This window comes from Bos taurus, chromosome 11 (genome assembly GCF_002263795.3).
Source record: "Bos taurus isolate L1 Dominette 01449 registration number 42190680 breed Hereford chromosome 11, ARS-UCD2.0, whole genome shotgun sequence".
NCBI classification, from domain to species: domain Eukaryota; kingdom Metazoa; phylum Chordata; class Mammalia; order Artiodactyla; family Bovidae; genus Bos; species Bos taurus.
In genome coordinates this window covers 81,875,338-81,889,953 of record NC_037338.1, presented here as the reverse complement: position 1 = coordinate 81,889,953, position 14,616 = coordinate 81,875,338, and the positions used below count along the sequence as shown (strand labels likewise).

Below are 14,616 nucleotides of genomic sequence, written 5' to 3'. Positions count from 1 at the left end.
TCCGACTCTGTGCGACCCCACAGACGGTAGCCCACCAGGCTTCCCCCGTCCCTGGGATTCTCCAGGCAAGAACACTGGAGCGGGTTGCCATTTCCTTCTCCAATGCATGAAAAGTGAAAGTGAAGTCACTCAGTCATGTCTGACTCTAGCGACCCCATGGACTGCAGCCCACCAGGCTCCTCCTTCCATGGGATTTTCTAGGCAAAAGTACTGGAGTGGGGTGCCATTGCCTTCTCCGAAATATTCACTAGGTTTTAGGAAAATATCAGCTGAGCTCTCCTTTACCATCCTTCCAGGAGAACTCTGATTAACAACCAAATTTCTGGCTGGTATGAAGCATGTGCAATTCCTTACCAGTTGTGTTCCCTTTGACAATCACACATATGCTTACTCATTTTTTTTTCATGTGTTTTGACTCTCAGCATTTATTTAATTAGGGTCTCTCTCTCCCTTTCTTCTCTCACAAAGGCCCCTTTCTTTTTGCTTCTTTCCAGCTTTTGTCCATTATAATTTGTCTGTGTGTCAATTTACAGAAAAATTATTCTTATTCATTTCCCTTTGTGTTTTGCATATAGACTCATGGAAAGTCTCTCTTGGGGACTCTGACCCATTGAAAACACATACAATTAGGTCTTAGGTGATCAGCTTAAGAGGTTCAGGGATTAAAAGTAGTGCTCTAGAAAAGTTTCAGTGTTTAATCATTAGGAGAGTTGCTTTAGAGTTTAAATTGCCTGAAAAATATGCTTTTATGGAATAGGTTATTGTTAATTTGCCAACCCAAGAAAGTGCTACTGCACTGAAGAGAAAAAATACAAGAGCAAATAAATGCTCTTTTACTTCTTAGCATCCTTGAATAAGTAGGTCTCATGCATCTCTAGATACGTCATGCATCTCTGTAGTTTATGTCTTTTTAAATAATGGGAGTCTTTGTTGAAGTGCATAAATACAGCTGGTACCAAGAGGAGTTCATTTTGGATGTTTCAGACTTTGGGTATATGAAGAAATGGAGGCTTAGAGAGGCGAAGGCAATTGGTGTGATTTCCTGATCCCCAGAGCAGACATTTAGCAAATATTTATGTGCAGCAAGCATCCAGAGCTTCCCTGGTGTCTCATATGGTAAAGAATCTACCTGCAATGCAGGACACCTGGGTTTGCCCCTGGAGAAGGGAATGCTACCCACTCCAGTATTCTTGCCTGGAGAATTCCATGGACAGAGGAGCCTGGTGGTCTATAGTCCATGGGTTGCGAAGAGTCGGCCACACTGAGCGACTAACACTTAGCACAGCAAGTATTCATGACTGTATGCTTATTACCCACTCAACCTTGAACATCATATAAAAGAAGTGTATTTTTAAATATATGTACCAAACTTTAATTTTCATTTCACACTCAAAACTTCTGTACAAAAAGAGGCAAAGCAGGCAAAAAAATTACAATGACTTCAGCAAACAACATATGACAATTTTTAAACAGCTTTGTGTATGCAACAGCCTTTATAGATGTAGAGGGAAAATTGGGTTCCAAAGTTTTTGTTTCTTTAAGACAAAATTCCAATGTTTATTATTAACATCTACAAAAATTTGTAGCTGTCTGGGATACAAGATTGAATGAAAAGTCTCTGATGTCTACTGCACAGTTAGATCCCAAGACTGAGTAAGCTTCATTTTTCTTTTGAAGAAGCATGAAATTATTGTTACTTAAATGTGATAATGTATTAAAAACCTCAGTTTACCATTAATATCTTGATACAATGGTGGTGACTAGGAGCAAACACCCATGAAGCATGGTATTAACTAATAGTTAAAGGATAGTATCCAGGAGTTTCTTTCTGGTTCTTAATTAAAACTCCAGCTCCAATGGGTCACCACAATTTAAAACATGGTCACTTTCTTTTTAAACTAATGTCTAGTGGCACATAAAACGTTTCCGAGAACAAAATTATAATGCCAAAGTAGCAGTGCATCTAAGAAATGTCATTTTCACCTTGTCACTTGCCCAAAAATAAATATCTGAATAATGGGGTACACTTTTATTTGAAAATTATGAGACCTCAAATATGAAATATAGCTAACATTGACATGGATACCGTGGCTAGCACTTTCCCCTGAACAGCTCATGGGTCCTGGACACACATGCATGCAGCATACAAAAATGTGATTGTTCAAGGACACCTGAAGGACAGCCTGTTAAAAGAATCTGTCTCCCACTATAGCTCTGGAGTGGACCCACGGCCCACCACCTGTTAGTGATCACAGACATTCAGTTAACCTGTCCTGCTGCTAACCGGAGGCAATAGTTCAGGCCCTGGGCTTTTGAGAATCCATGTTCTGGTGAATCTTGGCTTTGAAACAAGGTGGCCTGGCTAAATTGGGGCAGGCCGGCAGCTCCTCACCCCATATGTTTGGTCCCACTTGTGAGAAAGTTGAATTAAAAATTATAAATGTGCTCAACCATTTACTCTGCAAGTCCTTTCTCTGATATGGGAGGAAAATAGACCCTATGACAATAAATATTGAGTACTTCTACATTTCTAGTCTTGACAGTTGTTGCCCAAAGACAACATGTGGCTTCCAAGTAAAAGAAGCTGAGTATCTAATGAATTTGTTCACCCAGTGTTATCCCAACTTCTGGCTTCCTCTAGGGTTTTAGAATCCCTAGGTTTGGAAAGGTCTTTGAAAGCCATCTAGTGCATTTCTGTTATGATGACAGAACCCTCATCCAACCAGCTGTACTTGTTCAGCTTGAAAAGCTCCAAGGAAAAGGGCTTTTCCTCTCTTTGTTGACTGACTGACATTTAGATATAGACCAGGGAATCCGTTCTGCCACTGAATGGATTTGTTAAAAATAAAACCTAAATATGTCTCTCCTATTCTTAGAGGACTCAAGGGACTGCCACCTGGCTACCAAAATCCAGAAAGTAATGGTGTGACAGCTCATTCCTTGGGACAATGTCATCAAACCCTGATATAACAAACCCAACTTCTGGCATTATCATTCCCTGGATAACTCTCTGCTTCCATCAGAAACAGGCAAGCAATTATACAGGCCAGGTTGAATATTTAAAAGTGTCCAATATCACCCTATAGTATGTATGCATAGGCCACGTGGTGAAAAGAAAAGGACATGGAATCAGCAATGAGGCATCCTGGGTTCTAGTAGTACAGAGGGGTGATGCTGTTTGACTTCATCCTCACTGGAGACCAGAATAAATAGAAGATTTCCAAGATTCCACTCTAAACTCTGATCTGCAGACAGATAACCCTTGTCATATCGCTAATCATCAAGGCAAGGTGGGGTGATGCTTACCGGATTCTATTTACAAAGGAAGGATGAGAGAGTCAGTCTTCTTATTGGCTCATGGTCTTATAGGAGTATTGGAGGTTATCTATTTTATTTGCCCATTTTATAGATGAGGAAAGTGAGATGCAGAGAATTTAAGTGAATTTTCCAAGTTCACTCTGAATCAACAAGTCTACCATTTAATCCCAGTACTCAGGCCCGAGTTTATACATTGTAACAAGCTGGCAGTTAGGTCCTGGAGGAGCTGTCTTTTAAATATCAGGTAATCAGAAAATAAAAATCTCCTCTCTAAAGTCCCCAAGCTTTCTGATAACTAGTTAAGTTCTAGCTAGATCTTTGCTGCCACATGAATGGTCCCCAGAGGCCATGGCTCCTATTAGGAGGAGTTGTGTGCCCAGCACTCCACAGACAACTGGAACATTAGCAACCTCACCCACAATTTTAGCCAGAGCTCCACTTCCCTGGTCCTGGAGACAGAGGGTTGAAGCAGAGAGATGACTGCCACTGTTGCTTGGATGCCCTTCTTCCCCACCTGTCCCCACTTCCACGACAGTCACCAGCCCAGCCACAAGAGTGCATCTTTCTATTCTCCTTTCTCCTCCACAAACTGATGCAAACATGCTGATTTTTTCCTCTTGAAAAATGGAAAGGGAATGTTACAGGGTATAAATCAAAATAGGAAGAGAGAATGCTGAGAAATAAAATAGGTGCAAACAGAAAAGTTGATGGGTGCTGTGCCTTCTGAGGAAAGAGAGGGGGTGTGCTGAATTCCAGACACTGGGGCTTATATCTCCACTGGAATTTTTCTTTTCTGGGGTTCCCCCTGTCTCTCTGTCAGGATAACAGTTGTGTTTCTTGTAGCTGGGCTGACCCAGGAAATCAAACTCTTTGTGTTTCTCTAACTATACTTCCCAGAGAGATCAATTTAATCTAGAATTAAAACATGACCACAAACTGTTGGGAAGTTCTGATTGTTACAGGCGTTAGGAACTCCAGTAGCAAAGATCAACGTCTCCAAATTCTGCCTTTTGGAGAAGGGGTTTTTGTTTTAGACATTGAAGGTAAGGCTCTCCAGTCAATTTATGATCTCTGGGTTGAGTCAGTCAGGATACAAATGAAGGTCCATATATTTCAGTGACAAGAAGGAAACGGTTATGTAAATACACAAGTATTAACATCAATCTGTATTAAATTATGTAAACATATACATCTTCTGAGGTCAGTTCAAAGATCCTCTTCATTGAGCAAGGCTTTACTGAAGCATCGCTCGAATCTGTTTGGAAGTCGATTCATCATTCAAGTGCTTTGTAGTGAACCTGGATGGAGAGAAAATGACGGCAGTCAGTGTGCAAACAGTGTGCAAACAGTATGCTCTGAGAAAGCTTTGACCAGAGTTGTCAGCTCATCTTTGGCTTGAGAGGCACAGCTGATATTTAGAAATCAAACTTGGCATCCATTCTTTACACAAAGAGCCACACTTCAGTGTCCAACTTAGTCTCAGATTTAATATTCGATCCTTCCTTCCAAAGAAGTTTATATTTTGGTTATTAAACAAATAGATCTTCTACCTAATCAAATAATTACATGAAGGAGAAACAAGCAATCTCGTTTTCCAGGGAGACAGATTTCACGTGCTTGAGTGCAGGCTCTTGGCACACCTCCTGAGTCACCGATTGTAAAAGCTTGGTTTGCATATAGCAACACTGTTGTTGCTGTTTAGTTGCTAAGTCATGTGTGACTCTTTTGCCATGCTATGGACTATAGCACACAGGCTCCTCTGTCCATGGGCTTCCCCGGGCAAGGATGCTGGAATGGGTTGCCATTTCCTCCACCAGGGATCGAACCCACATCTCCTGCACTGGCAGGAGGATTCTTTACCACCCAGTCACCATAACAACATATCCAACTCTCTAGTTACTGTTTTCTCCTTTTGTGAGAGTGCTTATCCTCATTACCACCGCAAGGGGGCACTAAGGCAGACCCATATAGGAAAGAAAAGTGGTGTAATGTGTATCTTCACATTTACTGGTCATGAAAAGGAAGGAAAGGAGAATTAACATGTAGTAAAATCTTGACTGTGTTCCAAGCACTGTGGAAGTTTTTATTTCACTCACACTCACACTAACTCTTTGCAGGACAGGTTATTACTTCCATTTTACAGATGAGCAAACTGACATTTAGAGATGTTAAATGACCCATTCCAGATGACAAATACAACAATGCATGATTTATGAACAATTTGTGGTTTCTGATGTGGATCCAGGTCTGGCTGCCTCAAAAGTCTGTACCCTCTGACCATCACAGTGCCTAGAAGAGACACAAAATGCCAAGAACTCAGTGGAACTTGCAGTCTACCACAGTGCCCTGGTCTCCAAGCCTTGCTTAACAGAATGACATTGGACTTCCCTGATGGTCCAGTGGTTAACCTTTCAGTGCAAGGGGCGTGGGTTCGATCCCTGGTCGGGGAGCCAAGATTCCCACACAACTCATGGCCAAAAAACCAAAACATAAAACAGAAGCAATATTGTCATGAATTTAACAAAGACTTAAAATGGTCTGCATCAAAAAAATCTTTAAAAAAAAAGTCAGAAGCCAAAAGTTTTCTTAGTGAGTGTGGAAAGTCTGCCTTCTATGAAATGGGCATCAATGGAAAAAAACCTTGGTTTACCCACAGAATTTGAAAGACTCTTAGGTTAATGCTACATCTGTTCTGAAGAATGGTGACTTAGCAGCTGCACCAAAAAGGATCAGCCTCAGTGTATAATTTATTCATGTCATGTGCATCCGAGTTTCTTCCTTTATTAGATGGGGATAATAGATCTTACCATTCTGACTTGTGATGATTAAATGAGAACATGAAACATACATGTTGTACATCATAGAGTATCATTGCTTCATTTCACTTATTGAACATTCACTACATGAATGGTATTGAGAGGAACAGAGGGAAATCACCAATGACTAAGACAGCAGGGGCCATAAACTTTTCCAGATGGCAATCCAATTGGCCTGATTCAACAAACTATATAGATGTGTCACAGCTAAACAAATAAGAGTCCTGCCCTGCAGTGGATTAAGTGCATGTGTCCTTGGGAAGAGCAGGTGCTTTAGCATGGCTCAGGAGCAGTGAGGAGCTGTCAGGGGCATTGACCAGATACAAGGGCATCCAGACATGGGAGCAGGGTTCTCAGTATTGGCAACTCCACAGATGCCTCATGCAGGGACCTTCAGAACAAACCCACAAACCCAAAATGGATGCCTGAGCCCCTATCCCAGCGATTAAAATTAATCTGGTCTGGGTTGGACCCAAGCATCAGTGTTGGCAAAAGCTACCCACCTAATTCTCATATGCAGCCAGGTCTGGGGAGCAGGGGTGGAGGGGGAAGTGAGACCCAGGAGGCTTCTTCTCCTGACAAGTCCCCACCAACCACAAAGCAGTGTGGCCAGGATCTGGTCTTTGACCTGCAGGGTCACCCAGACCAGGGTTTAATCTTGGCTCAGCCATCTGCTGTGAGAACTTTTGCCAAGTGAGTTGACTTCTCTAAATTTCAGTTTCCTCCATCTGTGAAAAGGGGATGATAAAAATGGGGCTGACCTCAACATGTGTTAACAGACGTAAGAGGTTAAGCTTGGTGTTTTTAGCCCTTGGACCCTAGCAGCATCTAAATTAGCAGTGGATCTGAAGGGTTGCTACCCCACAGGGTTGAAGCTCACCTGAGGGCATTCAGTAGCCCCTCCACACTGTCCGGGGCCTGTTCCTTCAAAACCTTTATGCAGCCTTTCATCTAGGAAGAGAAAGTACAAGATTTGGTTAATACCTTAGCAATTCTGCCCATCATAGTATCTGTCCATAACAATATCTGCCTGTAATAATACTACATTGTTTGTCTTCATAGAAAGCAAATATTGAAATGACCAATAAACCTTCCTCCTCCGTCGGGCCAGTGAGTTGCTTCTGTGGGTTTCTAGAAGCTTCTGTCAGTTTTCATATTATACCACAATTGAATATCTTCTGTGTCTGGCCTTTGGAGACAAAGACTTGAGACTGATTTTCTTGTCTTGGACACCAGAGCCAAGAGCAGAGCTTCTCTAGTCTGTGCTCAGGGGAGGCTGACCAAATGAACTGCAAACCTGATCATTTTACACCACCCTCTGCCCAGAATGCATTTCCTCCTTTAGTTGTTTGACTGGTAATCTCTTTAAAACTTTTTTAGGACTCAGCTGGAGCGCACCAACACCAGGAAGCCTCTTCTGATCTCATTACCTTCACCAGGTAGAAGTAACCACCACATATTTGTATCCCTGATAGTACCTGGCATTTCTCAGAGAACCTTAAGAGATCTTAGTGCTCAGGTTAATTTGTCTCCCTCCCCAGGCCAGGAGAGGGCCAGTAAAGGACAACAGTTAGGAATACGAAGCACATGGAGGCAGAATGCCTGGGTTTCATCCATCCTTCTTTATTTAGCATCTTCCTAAACCGGGTAAGTTTCTTAGCTTTTTGTGTCCTTGCAATATAATTTATTCATCATTTGGGAAATACATGAAAGCTAAATCTACATCTTAATAGATCACATTATATTACTCATATACAGGAATTTTTTTGGCAAAGGAAGAATCCTTCTGGAAAGAATACAGTCAGTCATTTTAAACTCACAGATATTCATGCACTGATTGGGTAAACAGTACTAAGGACCTCTCTTACAATGGTCACTTAGAAAATGTTTTTGTAGGTTGAAAGCTTTTCCCCAAAGACTTGATAAAGCTTGTTGGATTGATGGGGGCAGCCTGAAGCACAGGGCTTAGAGTCATTTGGGGGTATGCTTAGCCTCATCCAAAAAGAATGTAGTGGTCAATCAGAGATGCCTGTCACAGGTGCAGGATGGGGACAAGCACAGGATGAAGAGATTCAGTCCCTCTCCCAAGAGAGCTCAGAGCCCAGTGGGAGAAGAGAGACAAACAGCTCCTTGTCATCCTTTGATATGTGTTCTTGTAAAAAGTGCCCACGGAGAAATGGGGATACAGATTAGAAAAGAGGCAGAAGTGTGGTGGATACTCTACGGAATTTCTAGTTCGATCTCAGGCTGATAAAAGCCTGGGTTGTGACTAAAAAGACACAGTCAGAGATGCATTCTGGACCATATTCAACGTGCGTTTAACAACATGTTCAGGACTTGAGGCCTTGACCTGTGGAAAATACCCTTGATAGGTGTTCAACGATCTAATAATGTGGTTAATACTGCAAGGGATCTGAGGAAGTAGAGCTGGAGATGGGAGGCCCGGTGGGAGCCCCTGAGAGTGAGGGCGTGAGTGACGGTGTGAGGGAGAGCATGAGTGAGCTTGTGAGAGCGGCAGTAGGCACAGAGCATCAGGGCGAGATGAGAGGACGCGCTGAGGTCCAGGCCACAGGACTCGGTGTCTGAGGAGGTGTGAAGGTGAAGAGCGAAGAAGACTGTTCCTAGGTTCTGCGGAAAAACCCCAGGTTTGGCTTTGACCCTGAGTTGAAAGGAAGTGAAATACCTGAGACAGGAGCCCAAGAGGAGGAGCAGGTCTGTGTGAAAGTGAGAACCTTTGATTTGAGGCCGGCCATACCTCATGTGTCCAGAGGAGGTGGGGGTCTGGGATTCTGGGTGAGGTGTGGGCTGGGGACCGGGCTTAAAGAGTGATACTGTATTGGATCGCTCCATGTAGTTTTAAGGAAATCAGTTGAAAATGCCACCTCATTCCAGCCTGCATCCCTCACACCCACAAACAGGATCTGTTCTCTAAATGATGACCAACCCTCTGGGCCGCCATGACTCTGCTGGGATGAATCCTCTGCTCGGAGTACTCTTCCTTCTCTCCGTCCACTTGGTAAGATTCCCCAGATCCACCTGAAACATCGCCCTCTTTCTCTGCCTCTCTACAGAAGGAATTTCTCCCTCATCTGGGTGTCTAGAGCTCAGTACTTCCATTTTGGGCTCCAGAACACGTTCTCTGTAAGGACAGGATCTAGTTCATTATCTGCTTCTTCATAGTTGATGCTGATACCCTGAGGGTTTATAAACCCCGTGCCTGTAACTGCTGACTTCGAAGCAGACTGGTATCTGGAAGGAGAGCCTTTATGTCATCAGAGAAAAATGACCCATTATATAGTATACATACTGTGCTCTGTAAAGCTGAAACTTTCTTAGAGACATGGGTGAGCTTCAGTACAAGCAAGCCATTCTTAGTAAGACCAACTTGAACAAACAGACTTCATCAGGAATGGGGAGGGTTAGAACTAACATCATATAATGTTTACAGCCTCCACAGAAAGAGCCAGTGAATGACAAGCAAGGACGAGCTTTTTTTAAAAGTTAAGGCTACAAGACATAATGGTACTCAGTGTATTTTTAATTATTGACTCTCTGACAAGTTAACAAATGGCTGTGGTAAATGAGAATGTCCTATGAGTACTAGGTAATAAATTCAATCCATATTCAAATGATATTCATGGGTTATTAATAGAGCTATTTATGCTCAATCTATAGCATAAAAATGTTAAAGCCTCACGAAGAATACAGTAAAATATTTATTGGTATGGAAAAAACTCTGTAATATACTGTTATGCAAATTAAATGTTTTTAAATAACAATTATAGCAGGGTGCTAATCTGTTAAGTATTAATACATACACACAGACACCCAAACATCTATATAAAATGAAGGGACAAACATATGTGACATATTGATGACACATGATGTCCATGGTGAGGTTACCACAGATATGTTTAAAGTTCTGTATATTAATTTCCTTTATTTCCCCCAAATTTTTATATAAATATTTATTTTCTTGAGAAATAAAAATAATTATATTAAAAATAAGGAAAACTCTATGGAGAACTATGGCTAGCTATGTATGCTAGGAAGCCAGAACCTCAACATGAGTAAACTGAATTGTATTATAAACTGAAAAATTTTCTTACACTCTTCAGACTCACAGCCCCTCTGGGCATCTGGACCTTCTGTCTGCACAGAACTAGAGCATCAAAGATGCTGCTGTCTATGCATGAATGAGCCTAGAGTGTGCATACCCCTACTTAGCTGTTTCAGAATAAGTTAGTACCAAAAGGTGCTATTCTGTACTTAAAAGGTTTTAAATTAATACAGGGATACATTGCTGGGTGCTGCTGCAGGCAAACACTGGGCTGAGAGGAGTGTCTTTATCTCACAGTCAACAGGAAATCACTTGCACACCACCATCATTTGTTTTCCAGTCCTATTCATTCACTCAGCAAAAATTTTATGAGCACTATGCTCCATGGACCAAAGACACTGTTAGGCAATGGAGTGGGCATCAGGTGTATACATCCTGGTCTCCGCTCTTGTCCACAAACTCAGAATCTGTGTTTGTTGTTTAGTTGCCAAGTCGTGCCCAACTCTTTGTGACGCCATTGGCTACAGCCCACCAGGCTCCTCTGCCCATGGGATTTCCCAGGCAAGTATACTGGAATGGGTTGCCATTTCCTTCTCCAGGGGATCTTCCCTACCCGGGGATCAACCTGTGTCTCCTGCACTGCAGGCAGATAGATACTTTATTGTGGAGCTACCAGGGAAGCACCAGAGTCTGTGAAGGAGTTAGAAAATCCAAAATGGCGGGCGCTCTGGGGCCGGAGGAGAAGCAAGGCTCTACTCCATGCAGGGTGCGGGAGGCGTGCTCCACATGAGGGGACATGTGAGGAGTGTCTTAAAGGAATCCCCCTACCAGAGAAGAGGCCGGGCGCTCTGGGCAGGGCTCAAGCATAGTCCAAGGACAAGAAAAAGCATGAGAATCAGGTGGTGCTCTCTGCTGGGCAATGGGACAGGAAGTTGGAACGTTGTTTGGGATTTGACCATGGTGTCTTGTAATCCAGTTATCTCCTAATGCTTTTCACGCTGAGATACATATATACAAGTAAATACGTATATGGCACGTGGAAAAGCTGAAGGGCAGCTAGCAGCTAAGTGACTGCTCACCCCTCAGCCCCTCTACAAGCTGAGGGGATCAGCGTCTCCATTCTCTTTCTGTGTCTTTGAGGTTGGATGCATTTGTTGTATGCCCGTGAACAGGACTGGACTTTTTGCTACAAGGAGAGATGCCTTGATGGATTTGCAACAGGGAGAGCTCACTCATGGGCAGTTGGTGGGGGGTGGATGGAGGGGAGGGAGAGAGAGAAGCAAGGTCTGTTTGGCGACATTCACGAGCCCCTACTGGGAAATCACCTATCATAACTGTTCTTACATCGATCTTGGATGTCTTGCAGAAAGCTCCCACGGGATGCACGTGGTCGTACAGGATGATGACCCCCACCATGACCCTCATGCAGAACATCAGCGTTTCTTCACTGGTAAACCTACTCCTGTATTCCCTGGAAGAGAGGAGAAATGGCAGAGGTGTTACTTCCGTGACAGATCCATTTGTTTTTGGCTCCACAACTGGCTAGTTTAGCCTCCTCCAATCCTCTCTTGAGAACAATCCTAGACCTGCAAGAACCAGGTTAATAAGCTCTTAAAGAAACTGGCGATGATAATTCTCCTTGAATCTATCCAACCAGTGTGAAAACAAGGTAAATTGGAGGGCAGTAAATTCTCTTCTCTTCTGCCCTTAGCGAGCCAGCTCATCACATATAAAACCCCCCCACCCATCAATCATGAATATTTTATAGCAGGTCTCTCTGGCTGTCCTAGATTATAGAGAATAATGGCTTCATTATGGAGAAAACGAATCAAGCTCATTTCTATAGAGCAGCTACTGCGTCGCCAGTCAGGGTAACTTCCTTTGTTAAGATACAGGCTGCAGATTGAATTAGATTGGCAAAGATACCTAAAAGAGGTTACACACCATTCATTGGGTTGAGAGTATTTGTGGAGCTTGAATTCTGTTCCCTTACCTTGACAGGGTCATTGATGATTCAGATAATTCAGGCCAATTCTAGAGGCTTTCTTAACATCAACTTCATTCTGACTTGGCTCCACAATGATGATTATTATTTCCATCTTGGAATAAATATTAACTTAAATATAAATGAAATATCTGGAAGGAATGCCCTCTTACATTTGAACAGAGCATCACATTTTAGAAGGCACTCTTGATGCCTTGGCACTCCCAAACTTTCTGCCTTGTAGATGGCATTATGGGGATCTCATCAGGTGAGGAAACCAAGGTCAGACCACTTGTCAGTGGGCACAGAAGGGGCTACAAAATAAGTAGAATAAGGGGAAACCTGACACTGGAGTGAAGATTTCCTCATTACTATACTGCCTCACCTCAACAACTCAAGCATTTTTAAAATCCAGCAACTAATTTAAGTACAAAGAAACTGCCACATGCCTGAGAGAGAGATTTTCATTATCATTTTTATAATAGTCTTACCAGTTCTACTCTTGGTTTTAAATATTCTCTCAAATCTTTTCTCCAGCATACTTATATCGTCTCTCAAATCTTTTCTCCAATATACTTATAACAATACCCAGTCATTTAACTCAATCCACCATTTGATCTGCATACAACTTCTCCTGCATCTTTGATTCAAGTTTTGATTCTGCCATCTAACAAGCCATGCGATCTTTGGGAAGATGTCAGTTAACCAATTTCAGCCTTGTCTTCCTTAGCTTTAAGATGGGGATAACTACACCTATCGCCAGAGTTCTTTATGAAATTAATTCAGTTAATATATAAGGAAATGTTGACGTGCTAACCCAAACGTTAGAAGCGGTCATCACCACCATCATCACTGTTAGAGATACGTGAATTCTTGACATGGATACACCTCTGATTTAACTTACGGAGTTTCCAGCATGACTTTACAAACACTTGTCATCGTACTGAGGCAGTCTGTGGTGTTCTCTATTGGCAGGGTTTTGTTCTAAATGGGAGACACAAAGCATGTTAGCCTGTTAGCAGCTTTGATGGGCAACTGGGCGGAAGGCACTTTGTTGCTCAACATCACTTACTTCGGAGACAAAGTGCATGGTGGCGTTGCTGAGGGTTTTCAGCATCGGCGTGGCTTCTGCGTAGAACAGGGACATTCGATTGGCCATCTCATTGTTGACTTCATTCTCAATGTCTAGCTGATGAAAAGAAGATGAGAAGATGCGATTGATAAAGAGACGGTCAACAGCTCAAATTGTGTCTTCTGGAAAATGAATCACAAAGGCTCTGTCTTCTCCCTGTGCCCCTCCTGATGCAGAAATTAAAAGAGATCTGGAACCTGGGGCTGTCGACCCAGGAGATCCAGGGACTCACATGCATGTTGTTGATGCGATTGCGACTGATGGTCCTTCTGTAGTAGCTGAAGTCATTCTGAATAGCGGGGTTCCTCATCTGAAGTTCAGAAAAGAGGAAAGAAGGTCATTTCTCAGCATCAGAGGGGGGTTATTTACCCAAAATCCAGGCAATATATTTTGTACAGATACCAGGACTTCTCTTTGTTACCCAAGAGTTAAAACAACTTTGGGTTAAAAATAGACTCAGAGCTTCATTATTTAAGAATACACCCTATTTTTACCCTAGGCTAGATTTTAGGGAAAGCACACTTGCTTCCAAAGAGGAACAGACACTTGAGATGTTTTCTCTGGTTGTATTTGGCAGATTTTGAATTTCCACATACAAACCACCATCGTAAATCACTTTGACCACAAGGAGTGTGAATTCTTACCACATTACATGTCTCTTGGGGAAAGGAGCTACTTCCCTCATCTTTTTTCCCCACCCCACAGCCCTGCAAAGCACCTGGACATGCAGGTGCTCAGTGTGAATCTGGTAAATTGTCCAAGCGCACATGGCCTAACCTTCAGCTCATCGAATCGAAGGGTGAAATGCAGAATTTCCGCGAATTCCTTGGCCAGGGCCTGCTCCCGCTCCAGGTGCTGGGTTGGTGTGTAGGGTGGACAGGTCAGAGATTCCAATAAACTCTGAAGAGCTTTTTCTAAAAGTCAAAGGGATACATACATATTTGAGGTGGACCACAGAGATTTTTCAAAAAGCCCAATTTGCAGCCCCAGTTGACATTCTCAGAGATGACCTGTGTGAGTCTTTCCTCTCCACCTTTCCCCCACAGAACAGTGTGAAATGTGATGTGTGTGGATAAGGAGGAAAAGGACCCCCCCTGCCCTCCATGCCTGAGAAGGCTGCCTCCACTGCAGAACTGACCCATGGTCCCAAAGCTCAGCTGGACCCTCCCATGTTCAGCTGTTCCAAATCCTAACACTGTAGAAAACCACAAATAGGATTTTGTGGTTGAGATGGATGAGACAGCCATCCATGGATGGATGAGACAGCCATCCATGACCCAGGATGAGATGAGGTGGCCCTGAATGC

The 14,616-nt window shown here is 42.9% G+C and overlaps 1 protein-coding gene and 1 long non-coding RNA gene across 5 annotated transcripts in view; one reads left to right on the top strand and one right to left on the bottom strand.

Annotated features, from left to right (window-relative positions):
- Window positions 1-4,255: 4,255 nt before the first annotated feature.
- CYRIA (CYFIP related Rac1 interactor A) overlaps window positions 4,256-14,616 on the bottom strand; it is a 99,565-nt gene continuing 89,204 nt past the window's right edge. For 3 of the 4 annotated variants that reach the window (XM_005212933.5, XM_059891067.1, XM_005212932.5), the window contains exons 6-12: window positions 14,088-14,224; window positions 13,543-13,620; window positions 13,251-13,367; window positions 13,083-13,162; window positions 11,539-11,665; window positions 7,015-7,085; window positions 5,377-5,607 (exon numbers count right to left, since the gene is read on the bottom strand). In XM_005212933.5, the coding sequence (XP_005212990.1) occupies window positions 5,529-5,607; window positions 7,015-7,085; window positions 11,539-11,665; window positions 13,083-13,162; window positions 13,251-13,367; window positions 13,543-13,620; window positions 14,088-14,224 (689 nt within the window). In that variant the 3' untranslated portion in view covers window positions 5,377-5,528. Of the gene's footprint in view, window positions 4,617-5,376; window positions 5,608-7,014; window positions 7,086-11,538; window positions 11,666-13,082; window positions 13,163-13,250; window positions 13,368-13,542; window positions 13,621-14,087; window positions 14,225-14,616 lie in introns of those variants that run through there. The other variant, NM_001075172.1, reaches the window with a different exon arrangement.
- LOC132346618 (uncharacterized) lies at window positions 11,619-13,543 on the top strand. Its single transcript, XR_009496523.1, has 2 exons — window positions 11,619-11,863; window positions 13,368-13,543. It is a non-coding gene; the product is annotated as an uncharacterized lncRNA (long non-coding RNA).